General features: G+C 47.4%; 1 protein-coding gene across 4 annotated transcripts in view; it reads left to right on the forward strand.

The window, feature by feature from the left end:
* Nucleotides 1-6,143: 6,143 nt before the first annotated feature.
* The window catches only part of asap2a (ArfGAP with SH3 domain, ankyrin repeat and PH domain 2a), a gene marked incomplete at its 3' end in the record, with an annotated part of 51,627 nt that continues 35,515 nt past the window's right edge, over nt 6,144-22,255 (forward strand). For all 4 annotated transcript variants that reach the window (XM_079751863.1, XM_079751860.1, XM_079751861.1 and 1 more), the window contains exon 1: nt 6,144-6,714. In XM_079751863.1, coding sequence (XP_079607989.1) covers nt 6,589-6,714 — 126 coding nt within the window. In that variant the 5' untranslated portion in view covers nt 6,144-6,588. The remainder of the gene's footprint in view (nt 6,715-22,255) is intronic.

Below are 22,255 nucleotides of genomic sequence, written 5' to 3' on the forward strand. Positions count from 1 at the left end.
ATCACCAGACCACATAGACCACACATATTCATCCGAGTTCACAAAATGGTGAACACACTCAACTGTTCTACACTTGGTGGCTGCCCTCCTTAACACTCGAGTGCTGCACACTTCGCAGTCAGCATCGTGGTGGCGGTTCAAGGAGGTCGTCATGGTTACCATCTGAGCTGAAAGCACAGCTGAAACGACAAAACTACAAAAACCCTTGGGAGACACTTCCATCCCCCTTGACCTCCCTGCGTGAGGATGGATTCTTGCCGTTCAGATGACTGCAGTCAGTGTGTGTAAGGGTAACCAATGGGAAACCAGGGTGGGCATCACCACCTCCAGCAGTGGTGGTGAGATACGGTAGTGACTTTGGGAGCTCATAGGATTGTCAGGGGGCTGGCTTCACAAGGTCAGCTCTGTGAAGTGACTGACTGGGCTGGAAGGCCACAGTGTGGCCAACAAGATGAGCACTAATATTAACATTTACATTTACATTTAGGGCATTTAGCAGACGCTTTTATCTAAGACGACTTATAATTATACATTTCTCAGAAGAAAGAGAAACAATATCTCGCTGTTGTTACAGTAAGGATGTTTATAGAAACAAGTGTCAAGCACTAACAATCACTAGTTTAACCCATTACCCGTATACAACAAAGACAGCTAGGATAAGATGCTACCCAATGCTAAATACTATTTTTAAGTACAAGGACAAACAACATACAATTTGTGCGCACATTAAGTGCCAGGCATACAACATACAATAAGTGCGCAAGGGGGGTAAAAGACTCCTCTTCTTGAACGCCTTCATCGTCAGGGATGATGAAGGCGGTGTTGAGGTGTGTGTTTTTTTCCGTCTCCTCTTGTCGAGGGCCCAAAGTTTTTGTTTTTTTTTACTTCCCCAAGAAATTGGCTGCAGGACAGACAATGTCTGTTCAGCCCACAGAGAGCCTGACTGCTGTAGTGCCAGCTGAACACAAGGTCCTGCGTAGCTGAATAGAGGAATGGCACATCCCGTCCGCAGTCCGCCACTATGTGACCCGACTGTTAACAAGAATCCTCCAGTCGTCATTTCCTCATCTTACTTCAATGCAGACTCTAAAGGAGATCGGTTGGATTTGGCCACAAAGGAGTAGAGTACTATAGTATATACTGTATTAGTGTGCAGGTTTGAGTCTCCAGGTTACTGGCCGTCTCTCTTCATTCGGTGCAGCTGGTTTTATTTAACCACACTGTTTTTCTTTTGGTTTCTTTTTTGTTTGTCCTCTTCTTCTTTTTTTTTTTAGCTTTCATTTGAGGAACTCCTGAACCTTCCTGGGGTCACTGTCTGTGAATAAGATTTTAAATGCAAATAAATACAATTGTGAATAAATAAGGTATTCAATGATAATAATCAATGATAATGTGAACACTTTGTGAGTCTGGATAGCATAAACAAGTTGTCATGACCTTGACATTGGATGCGAGCTGTAGCAATATGCAGCAGATTGAGAGTCTACCCCCACGCGGTCGCACGTTGAGATCTGCAAGATGATATCAGCAAACCCACGAGTCTGGGGTTAAGTGCTGGTTAACTGACACGGGGATGTGTGTCTTCATGTCTGCATAAGTGAATCCTTTCTCTTTCCATGGGGGTCGAAGGTTTGAAGGAGTAGTAGATGGAAGTGCTTCGATAGATGGAAACGTAAGCAGAAGGCCTCATAGGAGGACGGGCGTTGGACGTCCCAGCACAGAACGGCACCTCTTCAGTCGCACGTTAGTTCAGACAAATAACTTACTGGAGAGCTGCTTGCTGTTTAGAGCAGTGAAGGCTGCTTTTTAAAAACGTCAGTCTTGTAATAAGCATAGGAAAGGAGAAGATAGTGTTTGATGTTATGCGATTTCTTCTCATTGCATTGCATGTATGTTATGGGCCTCTAGATTGTCAATATAGTCCGCTGGCGGATTATATTGTGAGTTTACCATTGCGTGAGTTTTCCATTGCGCACATCTCATTGGTGTGAAATGACCTGCTAGTTAAATTATTTTATAATACAATATAATATACATAACATATTTAAAGACAGGAAGTAGTGCCTATAGACAATACTCACATTCACATCACATCACATAAGATGCAGGGTTGCACATACTAAACATCGCACAGACCAATACGATTGGTCTGTGCGATGTTGTTGCTGTTCGATGACCAAACAGCTGGTCCCTATTTCAGGCCAGGAAACACATGCTAAATGAGTTCCTGATGGCCTCTCTAGAAATGAAGAAGCTCAAATAAGAGTTCTTATCCAAGATGTATAAATGTCATAAAGTCATATACCCCCCCACACCTCTCTTACGGACTTATTGTATGTTGTATGTCCTTGCAAAATTGTACTCAGCATTGTGTAGCATCTTATCCTAGCTATCTTTGTTGTATACAGTGAATGAGTTAACCTAGCGATTGTTAGTGCTTGGCACTTGGTTCTATCAACATCCTTACTCTACCAACAGTGATATATTGTTGATTCTCTTTCTTCTCACAAATGTACTTATTGTAAGTCGCTTTGGTTAAAAGCGTCTGCTAAATGCTGTAAATTTAAATGTAAATGTAAAGATACCATATCATGCCATATTGTCAATTCAGGGCACGACCCCGGCTGAGCTCGCTCCGGTCATATGACCTCTGCAAAGCGAGTGTTTTTACACAGCGGGGAGATCCCAGTGCTCTGCTGCTGCTGCTGAATAGTCTGGGTTCATTTCCCAGCAGAACCAGGGTCAGACTCCTCTATCTGGTGAGGAAAGAGTAGGCTTTCTCCGGCTGACCGCCCGCCCTCTTTGGGCACTGGCTCCCCTGGGCTGATTGGCCCTTCAACCTCCGCCTCCTGTCTGTGTCACCACCTCCCCTCCTCCTCCTCCTCCTCCTCCTCCTCCTCCTCATGTCTGCGTCCCTGACTCTCTCCTCCTCCTCCTCCCCCTCCTCCTGTCTGCGTCCCTGACTCCTTCCTCCACTCCTCAGCCTCCTCCTCCTGTCTGCATCCCTGACTCCCTCCTCCTCCTTCTCCTTCTCCTCTTCTTGTCTACGTACTTGACCCCCTCCTCCACTTCTCAGCCTCTTTAGCTGCGGTTCAGGGCCACACAGCGACCTCATCGCAGCTCTGGTGCATTTCTCTGGTTCTGCAGATAAAACCCGTCAGCCCATATATATATTATACATCCCAAATGTATTCCTATGTTTAAAAAATGGATGCCGAATTGCCTGAGTGAGAGTTGGTGCTCAAGGTTTTCAACAAGGGCCGTATTCGTCCCCTCAACCAAGTGTGTTGAAGGCTGTATAAGAAGCCCACTTGTGTTCCCATTCCACCTGTTGCACAATCATGATGTCATGTTGGAGGGAAAGAGTGAGTCGTGGTCCCCTACCTCATGCCCCTGTTAGAGCTGCCTGTTTCCAATCACATGTGGGCACCAACGAGCCAATGAAACCGTTGTAGACGTTAGTTCAGATTCATCTGAACAAGCGATGCATTCACAAGGCAAATATTCATACTTTTTTTTACCTAATATGATCACATTACACACATCGCAAGAGGCTCTTGTGTTGCTTTTCAAGAGAAATATAAGCTAATGTCTCTCAGTAGCTGCTTGTGTTTGAGTAGGAGATGACTTAAAGTTGAAACAATGAGATGTTTCAACTCTGTATGCTAGTTTTTACCTATAAATTGAGGCACTAGGCAGAGAATATATTAAATAGAGGATATAAGGTTGTCCGTATGTAAACCAGGAAGGGAAACTAGTATAGACCATCAGTGTTTATTCAAATCTATTGTCATGCAAAGTTGATGATGTCAGAGAGACACCTAGAAAGTGGGTTAAATGAATCTGTTTCAATGAATATAGTGCTGCTTAAGTATTATATTGGCATTGTTGCTTTAAGTCTCTTATGTTACACATTAAATCTCTTATGTTCTGTACTGGGTTATATGATGTAATACATGCTTTTCAGAATACATGCTTTTCAGTAGGAATTTTAATGATGGAATATGTTTTAATCCAACCAATATCTTTACATTTCCTTGTTACCTTGAGTTACATTTCCACACGCATGGCGACCCATTCCAGGGAGGTTCAATAAAAAGTGAGAGGCATTATTAAATCCAAAACAGGCATCTGGCTGAAGAACTTGGATGAAGTCCAATCATTGTCAATGCAGTGATTAAATAATTAAATAATACACAATTATTAATACAAGATAATGAATCTTCACTCAACGCCAAGCAAGTCTTTTATATTATGTATTGTCCGGATATTAAGAAGATAAGCTGTTGGGTCCTACTCAGGCCCTTTCAAGCATTGCTATGGGCGTCTTATGTGAGGTAATGAAATGCATCCCCAGGCTTAAGCCCCTCTGCCTCATGGGAACAGATGTTCAGCGGCAGGCAGTGTGTTCACATCCTCCTGCATGGAGGAGTTGCTCCCAGATCAGCCTGGCTTCACCTGAGACAGAAGACCCCAGATTATCAGCAGGGCCGATGCCCTGGAATAGATCGGGTTGACTCTACCAAGAGCTCTGGCCCCTGTTGACCACAGACACTCTATTTATACCAAAGGGTCTCCGTCTGGCCCCAATGAACTGCACCACGTCAGCAGAATTCTTTATTGTTCCTATACAAAGCACCGAAATAACACACATGAGAGAGAGGGGGGAAGGGGAGAGAGAGAGAGAGCGAGAGAGAAAGGGAGAGAGAGAGAGTGAGCGAGAGAGAGAAAGGGAGAGAGAAAGGGAGAGAGAGAGTGAGCAGAGAGTTTCAGTACCTCTAGCGCATGGCGACCAAATCTCCAGGTGTGAGAGTCGAGAGCCGAAATCTTTCCAAATCTCAGACGCTAATGATGGAATATTTTATCATCTCTCTCTTTCTCTCCCTCTCCCTCTCTCTCTTTTTTCTCCCTTGTGGGACTTAAGTAAGTCGCAGGACGACCTCATCGTCTATTTTGGTCCTTGCCCTATAAAGACAAATTGGGTGTTTTCTCGTGTGACATTACCATGGCAACTCAGCTCCAGTTAGTTACAACAACTCTCCTGTAGATAAGAAGGATGCCACGCTAATTACACTAGCGGTGATCTGCTGTACACTCTCTGTCTGGTGAGGGGTGACGGTTGGATCCATAACAGTTAACATACAACAGGGTCATATTCCATACTGTAATCATACCAGCTTATCAGTGCTTACTGTTTACTGTTTACTTTACACTTTCCTCTCCAGGCTGGAGGCCTGTAGAGGAATGCATTTCGTCCCCACTGAAGGAAACACATTGTTTTATAGCATTCTGGATCATTTTCCAAATCTCTGGTTTTGAAAGCAGGTTCCTGGGCTCAATCAGATAGTGTGTCTAGTCTGGGGACGGACATGAGGCAGAGTGGGTCCAGACCCTATTAAGGTTTATAAGAAAATCAATCTCAGTATCCGATCATGTACAAACACACGCCCGCGCAAAGACACATAGAAGCATGCATGCATACACGCATACAGGCACTCATACACCCACCCACCCACCCACACACACACAAACACACGCACACACACACACACACACACACACACACACACACACACACACACACACACACACACACACACACATTTGTGTGTAAGGCTTTCAGCTAATCTTCTAAGTAAATGCCAATACAGATCCAGAGACTGTATCTGTTTAACGGTAAAGCTAAATCGGAGTATTTATCAAATGTGTTTGATTAATGTGCTTTTTTATGTTTTTGTGTACTTTTGATAGGCTACTACACACATACTGCACACATCAATCTATGTCATTATATGCATGCTAGGCCAAATAGTAATAAACATTATAGGCCTTTCTGCTGTTCTCTGTGTTTAACTTAATAAAGTAACTATTAACAGCCCGAAGAAAGCAAATTTGTAACATAAACTTGTCTTTGATATTTCTGAATCGTCCGACAGTCTTTCTTTGTTGGCCCAACTCCCTTCTCCACCTTAAAAAAGGAGTCTCGGTGCGGCTGGAATCAAGACAGCGGTCACGCCTCCCGTGGACTCTGATTAGCCCGCTGGCACCAGCAAGTCTCTCCCATTGGCCAGTGCACATCCATGAAATCTCCTCCTCCACCTTTGTCAGTTTCTGCGCTCCGGTTGAAACGCCTAGTCGTGTTTCCCAGGCACGAGCCTCGCTACAGAAGTTACCCCTCTTTCCACCGAAGAAGATCACGCACCGTTGGCGGAGAAACTGACCTTTTCAGAGACGGTATCCGATCTGCTCTGCCGTGTGTTGACTTAATGAGATCTTAATTAAGATCAACCAGTCTACCAGCGGGGCGCACCGAGCCACCAGGAGCCAACAAGAGCCACCAGGAGCCACCAGGAGCCACCAGGAGCCACCAGGAGCCACCAGGAGCCACCAGGAGCCAGCGTGCAGCACTGTGGACGGGATTGTTTTGTTGTGGTCCGACCAGCGGAATGACGGACAGATGAGGAGCTATGGTTCACTTTGGAGTTTCTTATGACACTCTATCGTCGTGAACTTTTGTGATCGGAGCCCTTGACAGCGGTATAACCAGCCGAATCCAACTGCAACACTTTCTACCATAAAGGATTAATAATGCCGGACCAGATAACAGTTTCGGAGTTCGTGACGGAGACAAATGAAGATTATAAGGCGCCGACCGCCTCCAACTTCACCACCCGAATGTCCCACTGTAGGAACACGGTGGCTGCTCTTGAGGAGGTAAGAGAGAGAGAGAGAGAGTGTGTGTGTGTGTGTGTGTGTGTGTGTGTGTGTGTGTGTGTGTGTGTGTGTGTGTGTGTGTGTGTGTGTGTGTGTGTGTGTGTGTGTGTGTGTCTGTTAAAGCGTCAGCTTTAGTGTGTAACTAACGGTACAGTGATGTGTTTTAGATTGGTAACACTTACACGGTAGATTTTCTTCTCATAAATATAGTCTGCTATCAAAGACAACACGTTGTAGTTCAGGGTGACATTTAGAATATAGGTAGCCTACCAAGTGGGCTTTGACTTGTATAAAAGGTCTTCATTTAGGAATATAGGTATTTCTTAATTCATCCATTCATCTATATATGTAATCTCATCATAGTTTACTGCCCAGGATTAATCGTAAACCTTTGTTTGCGAAAATAGATGCAGCCCTGTTTCAAAAGATACAGGAATAGATGCTCAATGTTCTTGACCCAGTTTACTCTTCTTCCCACCTATACTGCGGGAGTAGTCTGTTACAGTCCCTCTGCCTCTCAGGTCGTTATCAGGAAGGACACTTCCGCTTTTTTAGGGTGCCCTCCTCCATCCGTCCATGTTAAGACCCCCCCCCCCCCCCCCCCCCCCCCCCCCCCCACTTCGTGTGCCAAGATTGAAGAGCTTTCTCCCTCCATGTCCATTCAGTTGAAATGGGTTTGTTGGCAGGGGAATATATAACCAAAGCACGTAAAAGTTGTATAACCTTTCTATCTCTCTATTCTCCTCCGTTATAAGCAGCTGCTCGAGTTCCATGTGGTTGTTTATTTGTCATAGTTAAAGAGAATATCTAAATGGTATAAGTTATTACATTGGGTCACTTAGGCGACATGCGGCTCAGGAGGTAGAGCGGGTTGGCTGGTAACCAGAAGGTTGCTAGTTCAATCCCCGACTCCTATTAGTTGAGGGCCGATGTGCCCCTGAGCAAGGCACCTTACCCTAACTGCTCCCTCGCCCTACATGGTTAATACCGCCTTCAGTGTGTGCATTATTGGGTGAATATTAGGCAATATTGTAAAGCACTGTGAGTGGCCACCGGTTATAAAAGCGCTGTATAAATGCAGTCCATTTACCATTTGCTTGTAAAGCAACACAAGGAGAATGGCTCTGAGCTCCTGGTCATAATGTCAGTGTTGCTCCACTAATCCACGTCCCGGCTCAATGTCAGGTTTACCATAAGCGCTCTGATCCTTTGCACCTTGGTGAGGGTTGTGGCTTTTGTTTTCCATTTGCCTGCCAGCTGCACACCTGCTCTGAGGACAGGTGCAGCGGGCCGGAGGAAAGCCACGTGCTCATAGCTTCCTCTTTCTGAACGAGAACTGGTCCATAGAGATGTCTGGTGCCCTTGGGCCTTCGACAGCGTGTCTCAGAGTCTGTGTACTGTTGTGTCTGAGAGATTAGGAGACTCATTTAAATGCAGAGAGCCTCAGTTTATAAAAGAGCTAACACCCTTATTCTAAGAAATGGTGGTTTCTGGTTTGTGCGTTTGTTGGAAGAGGCGGTCTCCAAGCTCTTCGTATGCGTCCACCATTGTTGTCCAGAGAACGGGGCCATATAGTCGGCCGGGAGCTTTTGTTCTTCTGTGTTGTTGTTTTTAGGCTGACCTATCCTCCCTAACCAACACAAGGCCAGCTTGTTGGGACAACAGGCCTGCTTCACTTCGCTCCGTCGGCCCGCTCACACACGCAGCGGCCGGGAGCAGGAACACATCCGTGTATTGTCTGGCTGGCTATGGCTGGAACCTCTCTCCTGCACTCATTCTCTACATCAAACCCGCAGGAATCTGCACCGTCTGGTCGTCTCAGGGCCTTTGGTCATGTTTCGTAATTTGTTAAAAATAACATTTTGAAATGGCCCAAGACGGAAAATGTTATGTATAGGATATAATAACTTCCTCCTTTTGCATTTATTTTTCTGCATATGAATTGGTTATTCAGTAAGAGAACACATATTATATTCCACTGAAGCAGCAGTATTATAGATGCCCTTTTTACCTTGGAATGGCAGTTTTGCTGTGCTGACAGTGAGGACACCGTCAGCCAGGGAGCGGCGTCTTATTAACACCCTTCTTCTGGAGTTCTTGGTGGTTTCTGACAACTGCTAGGTTATTATTTCCCCTGAGCGCCACATGTCAACTGTCCATGAGGCATCACTGATGCATCAATGTAGAACTATTGTTTAAAGTCAGAGTTCAGCACAAACACACCATTTCACAGTGGTTAAAAACACTTTGCACACCCCCAAAAACGATACACTTGTTAAAACAAAAGAAGGTTAACTTCTATCTAGACCTTTGGCACCATATCAGTGCTGAAACTGGTGAGCAAGGATGACACATCTGTGCAAACAAATGATTACTCTGTGAGTGCAAATGCTGTCTTTGCTCTTGTGCTTTCCTGCTCACTCGGGTATACTTTGTGTTTCCTAAGAGCTAGCCAGGGCCATTGTAGCCCTGGAAGTGATCGGTTACATGTTCACAAGTCCAAACACCACCTGAAGGTCCTGGACTATTTTTTTGGGTTAGCAATGTTACAGTTGTTAACAAAATGTTACTATGTATGTCATTAATGAAAGCTGGATCACCACGCACAATGAACCGGGGCTTTTACACCCGGACCTCACTTTGTGATGAACGCCTCTATTATTGAAGGAAAGGAGCACAGAAAGGTTATTGTTAATATAGTGGAGTTTCGGTCCCCACCCACTTAGTGCCAAAGCGAAGACGACCAAAGGAATGGTCGTTTTTGGTGGCAAAGAAATATCTGAGCGAGCAGTAAAAACGCTTACAAAATTCAGTTGTCATTTTGGTGGCAATGTTTGGCAGTGATGGACCGTCTTCAGGGCTGAAGGACTGATGTTCGGAGACTCTGTGTCCGGAGAAGCAGGTTTTAAATTTGTCGGTGGATTGCGATTAGCGGGGGAGTCTGTTACCCAAATGGCCCAGAGTATTTGGCTAACGACTTTGAGGTTCTGATCCTAAATCCTGAGGGATGAAATACCAAAATGGAGAGCACATTTTCAGAGTATATCTAAGATTCCAACAATATCCGGTTTTGATGCCAAATTGCCTTATTTAGGAGGACCTCTGACCTTTGACCTCTCCCTCTTGTGTTTCCCTGAAGACATTGACAGGCGATGGGATAAAACCAGTAGGAACTTTGGCGGACCAAACTATTGTGTAATTATTTATGCCCGTAATCAATTACATCTGACATAACCTCATTAGCTTTAGGAAGGCTTCCGAAATTGACGGAAACTACTTAATGACTGCGTTTGACGTGTTTGCGCGTCCTCTCAAAACCACAGCTATTAAACCAGTTTGTCCAGTAAGTCGGATGTTTGGACTGTCCTGACCCAAACATGGCTACTCCCTGTTCCCCTTTGTTGCTCTCGTCCTCTGATGAAGGCAGAAGGTCAGGGAATGGAGAAGCTTCTTACATTTCATGTGAGCTTTTCAACGTGACTGGAGATGCATCAGGTCTCGTTGGGGGGCTCAATAGGTGGGGGCTCAATAGGGCTGTTGGACCAGTACAACAACACCACACGCCTGGGAGAGGAGCTGGCCTTTTGGACTCTGCTTTGGTATCGAGCCCAGAGAACGGTCCCTCTCCTCTCCAGGGACTTGTTGTGTCTCTTGTATCTATTATGAAAAAATGCATTATCCAGCTGTCTCCTGTTCCACTCCTGTCTCTGCTCAGTCTGTGCCACACTGGCCTTCCGAATACAAACTGAAGGCCTTCTTTGTGTGGAATTCCCAGGTGATCTAAACTTTGGTTTATTGATTTGCTTCTCAAAAGCATTGCTGCCATAAATGGATCTTCCACTGTATTCACTCTGTGGCACAGAGGACTGGGTTGGTATTGGCTGTGTCTTTCAGCAACAGCCCACTCCGAGCGTCAAATACAAATGAACCCCATATGAGTCCGAACATGGAAACATTAATCAAAACGTCTCCGGTGTCAATATGGTAACCAACGCTCCAGCTGCATGTGTTTACCGCCAGATATCACTCTGCTTTCTCATGTCTTGCCTCTAGTGATTCATGCGGTGCAGGTCGCATTCTTGTAATTTAGTCTCAGAGATCCGTTGCATAGAAACCACTGTCGGCCCTCGGCCCTTTGATCTCTGAGTGATTATCCATCTAATTTACTGTTCAACGTTCCCAGTTCTCCATGCCCGGCCAGAGACCAACAATAACCCACAACACTGGCTCACTGGTGGACCCTGCCCCCTGTGGTGAGGTTCTTCAGCTCCTCCAGTGATGGGGGCCCCCTCCCACCAGGCCCCCCCTCCCCCCCCCACTCTGCTCATTTCTCTCTGTTGAATTATTTATATCAAGGTATGGCGGGGGGTAGGTGGGGGGCTTGTCACAACTCAATTTGTGGGATGAAACCATTACTCCTAGCTCTTACATGGGGCTGTTAATTCATCTGATGGAGGGCCGGGCGTGGCTGCTGTGTGCGGCGATAAGGCCCTGTTCCAACCGTACTGAGAGCTGGCGTGTGTGGCATATTGTCTGGAGTACTCTGAGGATTCTGTGGAAAACCGCTGTGGGCCCAGACTGCTGCTGTCTGCGGCCCGGAGACGGATCATCACACATCTCCTGGCTCGGGTTCACACATGACTCTCCTCCCCATCAGTTGTTGACAGTGTGTGGGCGGAGCACCGCCGGCAGAACGCACCAAGACGGCTTCTATTTTTATCTCCTCAACTCCCTGGTGGACGATCGCTCCTCCTGTGTTCTCATCACTCCATTGTTCCTCCCAAAGCCCAAAAGCCCGGGGTTCAAAGCCTTTCCTCCCCTGACTGCGAGACGGGCCCTGTGTGCCCACCACCACCACCAGCACCACCATCATAAGGCTTTATTGGCGTATCAGCCAGCCAGCATGTGTTGGTGCTGGAGCGGTTCCCAGGCCAGGGGGCTGACCTCCTCACGCCAGATTCCTCTCGCCGCTGCTGCCGGCGGGAACGGCTGCAGCCACGCAGCTGCTGCCCGGAGCAGGTGGCCGGCAGGGGATCTGAACACAGCGCCACATGCGGGCTTAAGACTGCATTCACACAGCCAAGAGCCCCCTCACCCAGAGCTACACAGAGGGCTTATGTCTGTATACAGCCCCGGCCTTAGCCCCGACTGTAGCCCCCTCACTCAGACCTAGAGGTCCGAGGGACCCGAGTTTGCAGAAGCAGGCGTTCATTCAGCCGCTCAGTGAGCAGTCAGCAGTGTGCGTGAGGGGGCAGGCTGTACCTCTATCCAATGAGGCTTCAACATGTCTTGTTAAAATCTGAATACAGACTGTAATTGAAACGGGAAGTTTGGCAGGAATAATTGTATTACTCTTACTACGACGCCTCTGTCCTTGAGGTATTTTGCATTCAGCAGTGCACCGTGCATACTACAGTAGGTCAGTCGGGTTAGGAACGTTTAACAAAGTGTCTTTCTGTCCAAAGTTAGGTGAGTGGGTATGGGAGGGGAGGGATCAGTCTGGGCTCCATCATCATGCCTGGTAAGATTTGATTCAGTGGGCGGTTTGGTCCACACAACCCTGGGGAACCCTGGTCTCAGCAGGCCTTGGAGGGGGGCTCTGGCCTGTGGTCACAGGGTTAGGGAGCCTGGGTGTGGAGGGGGGGGGGGGGGGGGGGGGGCGGGCAGAGGGGATAGAACCCCGTCCCGTCGGAGAGTCCCAGCTCTGGGCTCCAGGAGGGAGTGGCTCTCCATTAATGAACTCATCATTGATTTGTTTGTCTCTCAGCATGGCTGAGTGGGAGGAGGAGGAAGAGGGTGGAGGAAAGTGTGTTTGTTTGAGGGTGGGCTTCTGCTGGGTTTGAGTGTTTTCACTTTTCTAATGTTTACCAAATGAAATATGCGACCACATGCGCCAATCCAATAATAAAGCAGTGAGCCCCTCCTCCTGGTAAAGTGATTACATCCTGGCTCCCTTTCATGTGTATTTTTGTTTCAGAAAAACTTTTACTTGTACGCCATCCAAGTCGAAGAACTTTATGACCGGATGTTACCTGATTGCAGTATTACTGGGGCCATAATGTAAGAAACGTATTTATTATATTTATGTTTCCAATCTCCTGAGGTTCCTCACCAGATGCTGTTCGTTTCACAGCAGCTCATAGACTGGACCGGGGTCTTCTAACAGGAAGCTGAACTGGGGAACTGGTCTTGAACATGTTGGTTTTAGTAATGTGTGTGAGTCCCACGTGGGCCTGCGGCTGATGTCTCGTTAGATGAATCACACCTCGTCCCGGTGGTAGCGTCCAACATTAAGGTCATGTGAGCCACGTTCCTGTGGTTTTTAGAAAGGTCTGACAAGACGACTATACTCCTTTTTAAGACCCTTGCTTTCCCTTTGAGGCTGAAGACACACACACACACACACACACACACACACACACACACACACACACACACACACACACACACACACACACACACACACACACACACACACACACACACACACACACACTGTGTAAGTTGATATTTTCTAGACTTAAGCGCGTCGTTTGTGTTAAGTGTCTGCCTGGCTCTTTGAAGCGGACACTAACCAAAGAACACATTCCCCCATGAGGTCCTTACAGGTCAGGAGAACAGCGCCAGGGCAAGAAGAGAATAGGGGAGACAAAGCAAACAGGAGGTCTGAGGATTTGACTTCCCCCTCAAAGCGCTGAACATTTGGTGCTCATTGCCTCCATCAAGACCCCCGCTGCTTTACACACTTCATCTGATACTTCCCTCTGAGTACAGCGCACACGTTTTTAGTTTTCTTACCAAGGCATCAAGTCACCTTTATCAACGCCAGTTGCAGTTCTCTGTAAATATCAAGTGTGTGTGTGTGTGTGTGTGTGTGTGTGTGTGTGTGTTTCAAGCCTGTGATTTTCATTCAGGTTTCTCATCTTATATTTACTACCCCCACCCCTGTTGTTGATTTGCTGCTCACTCCTTTCATCGCACTTGAAAGTCGGTTGATTATACTAAAGAACACAATAAACTTCAGTCGCGCACTTTAACAGGGGTTAAAGTGGAGGAGGTGTTGAAGGCACGAGAGTCGGGTCAGGGTGGATGTGTGTGTGTGTGTGTGTCTAGGGGTTGGAGTTTGTGTGGGGGGGTGGGGGTGGAGTCAATGTGTGTGTGTGTGTGTGTGTGTGTGGGGGGGGGGGGGGGCACGACGACATAAGTTTGTTTTCTTTAGCTCTTTAAAACAGCCGCCCCCGGCTCTGTCCTCCCCCCTGCAGTGAGTGTAAGCCCTGGCAGGTGGTGTTAACGGCCGGGCCCCAGACTACCAGGCCTGCTCTCTCCAGGAGCCCTGACCGCTCCTGAAGGGGTCCTGCGATGGGAACACCATGTAGTGCCACCGAGGGTCCTGCTCAGAGAAAGAAACTTTCAAGTTGAAATGGTGATGTTGTCCCAACATTGAGTGGAGGTCTCTGTTCAGAGCCCCTGTGAGGCCCGCAGGGCCCTCAGGGCTCTCAGGCCTTCACCTCGAGGTGGGGGTTGGGTGGGACGTCTACAGAGAGTGTGTCAGTTTTATGGGGCACAGTATAAGTGAACCACCCCCTCCATCCCTTTCTCTTTCCTGCGCCCCCCCCCCCCCCCCCCCCCCCGACCCCAAACACTGAAACTTGTGAGTCCCTGTGAGCCTGCCCTGGGGCTCTGGAGGCCTGGAGCCAGCGGTCGTCCCCGACGATACCCTCTACCAGTTCAATATTGACTTTACTCGTTTCACACACTGGACCACGTTGGTGGATCTGCACCTTCTAAGGCGGGATTCTAAATCCGTCTGTACCACACCGTGTTCAGCATTATACACCGTGTTCAGCAGTATACACCGTGTTCAGCAGTATACACCGTGTTCAGCAGTATACACCGTGTTCAGCAGTATACACCATGTTCAGCAGTGTTTAAGCAAAGAACCGGTATGAAATGACACTCTGAAATCACTCTGCTGCTGTGGCTAATAATCAGCTGGACTCCCCCTCTCCAGCCGAGCCAGTTTCCTCCAGGGGTCTCCGCCGCTCCTCTCCAGGGCTGGTGGAGGGCGGCTGCGTGTGAGCGGTTTATCCGACCCACGTGTTCTAAACCACTTGCAGGTTTCCCTGCAGGGCGTCTGGGCCTCGTGCCGGTGGACCCCGAGCAGGAGTTCCTCCTCTGTTCACCCACATGTTGACGCATAAGGAGCTGTGTGGAGCAGGTCTCCGTCCAGAGACGAGCCGCTAGGCAGCAGGGCTTGTCTTGGGTCCCTGTCCTGCTACTACTGCAGCGGGACCGGGGCAAATGAACAGGGTGTTTGTCTGTGTGTGCGTCTCCTCTAGACCTGGGGAGCCTGTCAACAGCGTTGTCATGCAATGCATCGCGTGCCCACCGTTGTTCCTTTTGGAGCCCCTGGCTAAGGCGGGACTGAACCCTGCTCGACCCACCCCCTGTGGTGCAACCAAGTGCTGCATCACCCCCCCCCCCCGCCCCGATAAGCTGGGGTCTGAAAGGCGGAGCCAATCATGCGAGGTAGGAGGGGAGGGGGAAGAGGAGTGGAGGGGGGAGGTGTGGGGAAGATGAGTGAAGGACGAAGAGAGCCGTTTTCCAATCGCACTAATGCACTGTATGCCATTACTACCAGCACCCCGCAGAGAGAGGCTGGCACCGCGTCTACACATCATTACTTAGTGCGGCAGCGCGTAAACTCTACCGTGTGTGTGTGTGTGTGTGTGTGTTTGGGTGTGTGTGTGTGTGTGTTTTGGAACTTCCTGCCTTCCACAAAGAACACATACAAAGGGATGTTCCCTGGCTTTGTGTTTCCTGAGGCAGTACAGCAAATGGAAAGATGCTAACTTTGAAAGTGTCAGAATTAGGATGGGGCCGTGGCCCCAGTGGAGACATGAAGTGAATCACCGTGTCGGTGATTCACTTTTGCACATCAATTGCTTCGTATACGTGTGTGTGTGTGGATGAAAGTGTAGGTCGTAAGCGTGTTGAACTCATGCACACACACGGTACACACACACACATAAACAAAAGGAATTGCATAAGCACGTTTGAGTCCCGATGACCTTCTTATTGGCTTATATCCGCAGTCTGTGGCCGACAGGTTGGTTGGTGTGACTCTGACCGGGGGTGGGAGGCTGCAGGGATCAGACGGGGTCAGGAGACTCTGCTATTTGGCAGAATACTCCAGGAACCAGTGTGTCTGATACATTTCTTTACACACTATTACAAGTGTTCTTTTGGATTTTTCCGATCTAGAGAGGGAGGCTTGGATCCAAAAAACAAAGTGTCTGTCTGCGTTTGTGTAGCTTTAAGAATGCAGAGTGGACGGTTTGTAACACAACCAAAACCCGTGTGGGTGCTTGTTGTGGTGGACGGAGGCCCTCCGTAGTAACGCGGGCCCAAGCAGACGTGCTGTCATCTGCAGATGATTCCCCACTGGAACAATGAGGCAAAGGGGACCGTCTCATCTGTCAGTGTCTGCCACATGCAATCATCCTGGAATGCCTTTCTTCTCCAGGCCCAGAGAGTAGGAGGTGGACATGGACTCATCACCCTCTCTCCACCCCCTTCCTTCTTCTACTTCAGCTTTGTCATCGTCTCTTTAACCCCCCCCCCCCTGTTTCACTCTGATTACTTTGCCTTTATTTCCTCTTTCTGTCTGTGTTGGCCTTATCTTTGTGATAATGCTGCTTCGTATAGTCTTATATTGTCATGAAAGGCACGCCTCGCATCAATTGCAGAAAAGTAAGCTTTCCGCTTTCCGGAGAGTATCATTATTTCACAGACATAATTAATCATTTGAATCCCTCCAAACGTAATTAACCCAGTATGACTGAAGCGGAGGCGGGCCTCTGAGTTCTAGTCACGCACAAGTAGCAGAATATAACAGAGTTGGATATCGCTATGAGGCAGACAATAAGGGCAATGCAAAACCCCTTCCACCTCCCTGAGCACGTTCCCCCGCCCGGCTTTGGCGGTGGAGCCCTTGGGAAAGGGAACTCCGAGCCGGGCACAACAAGGAAGGTTTCAGCCGGCAGACAGAATCGTGTCTGCCTGGCTGAGCTAGCTAAGCACTGGCTTAGCTGCCGTGTTAGCCTGGTGACAAAGAGTCAATGGGCTGCTCTGTTTGGCCACGCGGGTCGATCCAGGGCCACGGTGTAGACTCATGGCCTCTGGTTTCAGATCCGGCTGTGGTAACTGCTGGGTCAGCAGGAAGTTTGGAAGGCGTTTAGAACCGGTTAAAGGAAATGAAAAGCCATTTTGATTTCTTTTTCTGGACCATGCTGGAAGAACCACACGCACGCACACCGAGGGTCATAAGGACACACACGCACGCACAGACACATAGTCATAAGGAAACACACACACACACACACACACACACACACACACACACACACACACACACACACACACACACACACACACACACACACACACACACACACACACACACACACATACACACATACACACACACACACACACACACACAAAGAGTCATAAGGAGACACACACAGTCATAAGGGCACGCACGCACGCACATTATATTGATTGATATTGATTTATTGGGACTGGAATATAATATTTTCCCTCAACAGTATTGTTCATTATTTTTACAATCTTCGTATCTTTCATTTACTGAGTTGGTATTCAGTATAATTTGGCTTTCGTATCCAATGAACAAATACGTTACATCCAGAATATGAAACCCTGCTCCCATATGGTGGTCCCCTCTGAGGGTTCAGGGGGGCGACGGGGAGGAAACACACCAGCCCCCTGGGACCCGAGGGTCTTTCTAGATTAGCTACCAGCAGCTGCTGCTGAACACTCTGATGATGATGATGTTGAGGTAATGCATAAACATAAGGATTAATTTAGATCACTCCGGTACCTCTCAGTGCTTATTAAAACGGGCACATTCACTATGAGGACAGTTAGGACGTGCTCACGCTCATTTAGCTTTATTGCCATCAGGAGAGAGGAATGCTAATTTAGCAATTTAGCTGCGCTGTTCATTTGCTGGAGCACATCTCCAAAGTGCACCTCTTCCCCCTGACTGTACTGTGGGTTAGCAGTGTTTTAGAGAGCCGTGTTTCTAACGCTGAGGAGAAGACAAAAGAGGGTCCGGTAGGAGAGGATGCAGGATCCGCGTGTTGGAGTGTGTGTGAGGTGATGGAGGACTTTCTATAGTGTATAGAGAGTGGCAGCTTCTCTTTATTTTGTGTGCGTGTGTGTGCGTGTGTGTGTGTGTGTGTTTGTGTTTGTGTGTGTGTGTGTGTGTGTGTGTGTGTGTGTGTGTGTATGAGATGGGCACTCCCTGGTCAATAACAATTTTACATTAATGTGTCAATATACACATGCAGGCCATGGCTGGTTATATTGATTTTAAAGCTGATTGGTGATGTAGTTCGGGGGGTCAACCATTAAGCATCGAACAGGTCAATTAGCCACAACAAGCTAATGCTTGTTGTCATGGCAACTGATCAGCTCGGCTAATAATTTCTGGTGAGATATAATTATCTATAGCTCCGATACAATCATAGTTATTGACAACTCATTCAGCGCAGAGAGTTTCAATGCAGCAGAGGAGTACAGCTGCTTCCTAACCCATCCTTCTGTCCCACTCAGATAATACAGTTATACAGTGGTATTGACTTCCAGCCAAATCAATTCACCATTTCTTCCTGAACTCATGAGTTCCTTTTTAATACCGATCCCATGGAAACCAGTGCTTTCCTACTCGCCCTCATCTCCGGAGAGCCTCCCAGCGAGCGAAACCACAGCTTTCTCGGGTCGCTATAAATCTGTCCATTGAGTGTGCCCGGCCCCGAGAACAATCGGGCCCTTCGCTGGGGGCCCAGCTGCTCTCTACAGCCGGGCTTCAATGGGTCCCTCACAGTCCTCACAATAGATGGGCCCCGCTTGGTTCCTGTGGCCCTCAGCTTCTGTCCAGCGGGAAGAATCCCGTTGTATTGGTGAGCGAACACTTAAACCGAACACACAGATTGTCGACTGGTCAAGGATTAAGGTTGCGCATTCATAAAATGCCCTGGTTCTGCCAAGTGTGTCAATGTCATTGAAATAGTATCAATATGTCTGTGTATTGGAGCGCTTTCAAAAGCTTTGGCATTCAAATATTCTGTAATCTATCAATCGCTGCTTGTTTTGTGGCTCATTTGGCTACGGCTATCTACAAACAGATTATGTTTAACTGGTCTGTACCCGAGTGATGGAGTTTACTGTACAGTGAGGAGGGTGAATAAATGATACAGGAACACTATTTCCTCCTCCACCTCCTCTTCCTGTTCTCCTCCTCTCCCTGTTCTCCTCCTCCTCCTGTTCTCCTCCTCTTGGTCTCCTCCCTGTGGTCCTCCTCCTCCTCCTCCTCTTCCTGTTCTCCTCCTACTGTTCTCCTTGTGGTCCTCCTCCTCCACCTCCTCTTCCTGTTCTCCTCCTCCTGGTCTCCTCCTCCTCCTCCTCTTCCTGTTCTCCTACTCCTGGTCTCCTCCTTGTGGTCCTCCTCCTCCACCTCCTCTTCCTGTTCTCCTCCTCCTGGTCTCCTCCTCCTCCTCCTCTTCCTGTTCTCCTCCTCCTGGTTTCCTCCTTGTGGTCCTCCTCCTCCACCTCCTCTTCCTGTTCTCCTCCTCCTCCTCTTCCTGTTCTCCTCCTCTTGGTCTCCTCCCTGTGGTCCTCCTCCTCCTCTTCCTGGTCTCTTCCCTGTGGTCCTCCTCCTCCTCCTCCTCTTCCTGTTCTCCTCCACCTCCTCTTCCTGTTCTCCTCCACCTCCTCTTCCTGTTCTCCTCCGTCTCCTCTTCCTGTTCTCCTCCTCTTCTTCCTGGTCTCCTCCTCCTGGTCTCCACCTCCTCCTCCTCTTCCTGTTCTCCTCCTCTTGGTCTCCTCCCTGTGGTCCTCCTCCACCTCCTCCTCCTCCTCCTCCTCTTCCTGTTCTCCTCCTCTTGGTCTCCTCCCTGTGGTCCTCCTCCACCTCCTCCTCCTCCTCCTCTTCCTGTTCTCCTCCTCTTGGTCTCCTCCTTGTGGTCCTCCTCCTCTTCCTGTTCTCCTCCTCTTGGTCCCCTCCCTGTGGTCCTCCTGGCCTTCCCTCCTGGCCTTGTGGCTAGCAGACCGGGGTGCTTTAACAGAACTGGTACAGTGTGTGTGTGTGTGTGTGTGTGTGTATGGTCCCAGGGGAGGTGAGCGAGTGTGTGTTCCTAATGAGATGATGGTATGTGAAGCAGAGGATTTAGTTACTGGACCAAGGCTGGATCCACACAGCGCTGGAGAAGGGTTTCTAGATGTAGGCGTGGTCACTAGCAGTAAGCTTCTTGAAGTACACTTAAAATTAAAAATGTTGTGGTAAGAACAATTGTTTATCTATAGTTAATCATAGATAGATAGTTAGATAGGTCATAGATAGGTAGTTAATCATCAAAGCTACCGTAACTGGGTACCCCTGGATGCAAGTATTTTTTTACTATTTATATGCAAAATCTTATGTATGCCAAAGATGTTAAACAAAACATTGATTTGCATAATTTTTTACTCATCTTATCTTACTCTATACTCTATCCCATGGAGGCCTTCTCCTGGTGGTCTAAACCAGGGTCCTCTGCCTGGACCCATCTAAGGTCCCGGCTGTCTGTTGGGGGGCTGAGAGCATGCAGGGGGTCTCCACGGGCCCTGGTGAGGGCCCATTCACTCCAGGTCTCACCCTGCTGCTCATCTCTTTGAGTCCTGTACACGCTCACATCAACACGAAGTCCAAGCTAAAACCCAAAGGGTTTGAACTTCACACACGTATTCCCAAGGAAGATCGACTTCATGTTGCTTTAATCAGTTTTTTTCTTGAGCTTTGATCAGCCCTAGAGCGAGCTTGTTACAGCGAACATCAGACAGCCTCACACGCTCCTAGAAGAACAAGCCTGGATATTATTAGCTCTGATGATGCTCTGGTGTTTCATCATTATACACTTGTATTAATCCAGCTACAGCGCTCTCATGTTGTCACATCTTTTGAATCTTCTATCAACTCTCTGTCTCTCCCTCGGTCCACCCTACTGGTCTCTGTGTCTGTCTGTCTGTAAGTGTGTCTGTGTCCAGGGGTGGACTGGGACAAAAATTCAGCCCTGGCATTTTCTGCCAGACCAGCCCCATACATTATCAGCAGACACTACGTAGTGTCCACAAATCTCCACAAATCTCGCAGCATCTCCTCTCATGCATACTACAAAGGAGAGTCATATTCCTTGATAGCAATTAACAAATAAAGCAAGTAACTATGAACTCAAGGACTAAAATTTGACAGCTATAGCAATCAATCACTCAGTCTTTATTCATTATAGTTTCAAATCACAACAGAAGTTATGTCATGACTAGGGGTTGGACGAGACTAACCCTCATGCTACCCTTTCAGTTTTTAGTCTGTGACTGTGAAAATTTTTTGGTGTAAGCCCAGTATTAGTTTAAAACCAGACTCGGATAACAAGATATCCTGACAAATAATCTAAATAGAAACATATTACAGACAGTAGCTGCATTAGAGCTGAAACTCGTTTGTTTTAATGGTGACTCAAGTCATTATGAAACCATAAATAGAGAATTGAAAAAAAATGATAATTATCTATAGCTGTGTTAAAAAGTCTAAGACATGATTTACAGGTCTGAATAGATATGCATTCTCATATCCGTGTATGTGCACATGTAGATATTGACCAACTTCCTCGTCCGCAGCTAGCCAGCTACACTCCTCACCAAATTCATGACCTGCAAGAAACAGCAAACAGAACTTGTACTCAGTATCTATGAACTGAGAAGTATATGTAGCCATGTAGCCTTTTTGTGATGTAGTGACACTTAGTGAACAAATTTATCTGTCATGAAGGATGACTTGAGTCTCAAAAGAGCCATAAGGCCTACCTGCATAACTGTTAATTGAACTTAAAAGATATGCAGATGTTTGAAATTAAAATCATCAATATGAAAATCTTCAACTAGGAAATAATCATAATCAAACCTTTTGTTTCAATCTGAGACAAAAAAAGTTGCATAATAAACTCACAAAGTAAAGACAAAGCTCTCTCTGTTTCTTAAGCATCATAGAAGAACTTCTAGCAGGTCAGGAAAACCTGTTTGACAGGAGATGATGGTAGCAGAGAATATAAAGAGACATTTATGAATGACCAATTGTCATTTTATCACATACAGTATGTTTCTTCACATAAACCTTTAAACATACACATATTGCATTCCTCTCATCACATGAAATAAGCTAAGGGAACCCAAAAGTGGCCCAGTGAATGATGGAGGAGACAAAGCAGGTCCTCCAAAGACAGAGGGAAAACAACTCCTCAGGCTCTCATATATAGGGTGGTCAACCTAAAAGAGTCATCATCACAAATCAAGTATGAATTCATATAACCGTATAAGACACATGACATACTCAACAAATCAGAGACGTCTCAGTAGCCATACAGTGGTGAAGTGGAGGCAGTAAGAGAGCAAGTCCTTGAAAATGGACGGAGGGGGAACAACT

This window comes from Pollachius pollachius (assembly GCF_949987615.1).
Source record: "Pollachius pollachius genome assembly, chromosome: 15".
Classification (NCBI taxonomy): Eukaryota; Metazoa; Chordata; class Actinopteri; order Gadiformes; family Gadidae; genus Pollachius; species Pollachius pollachius.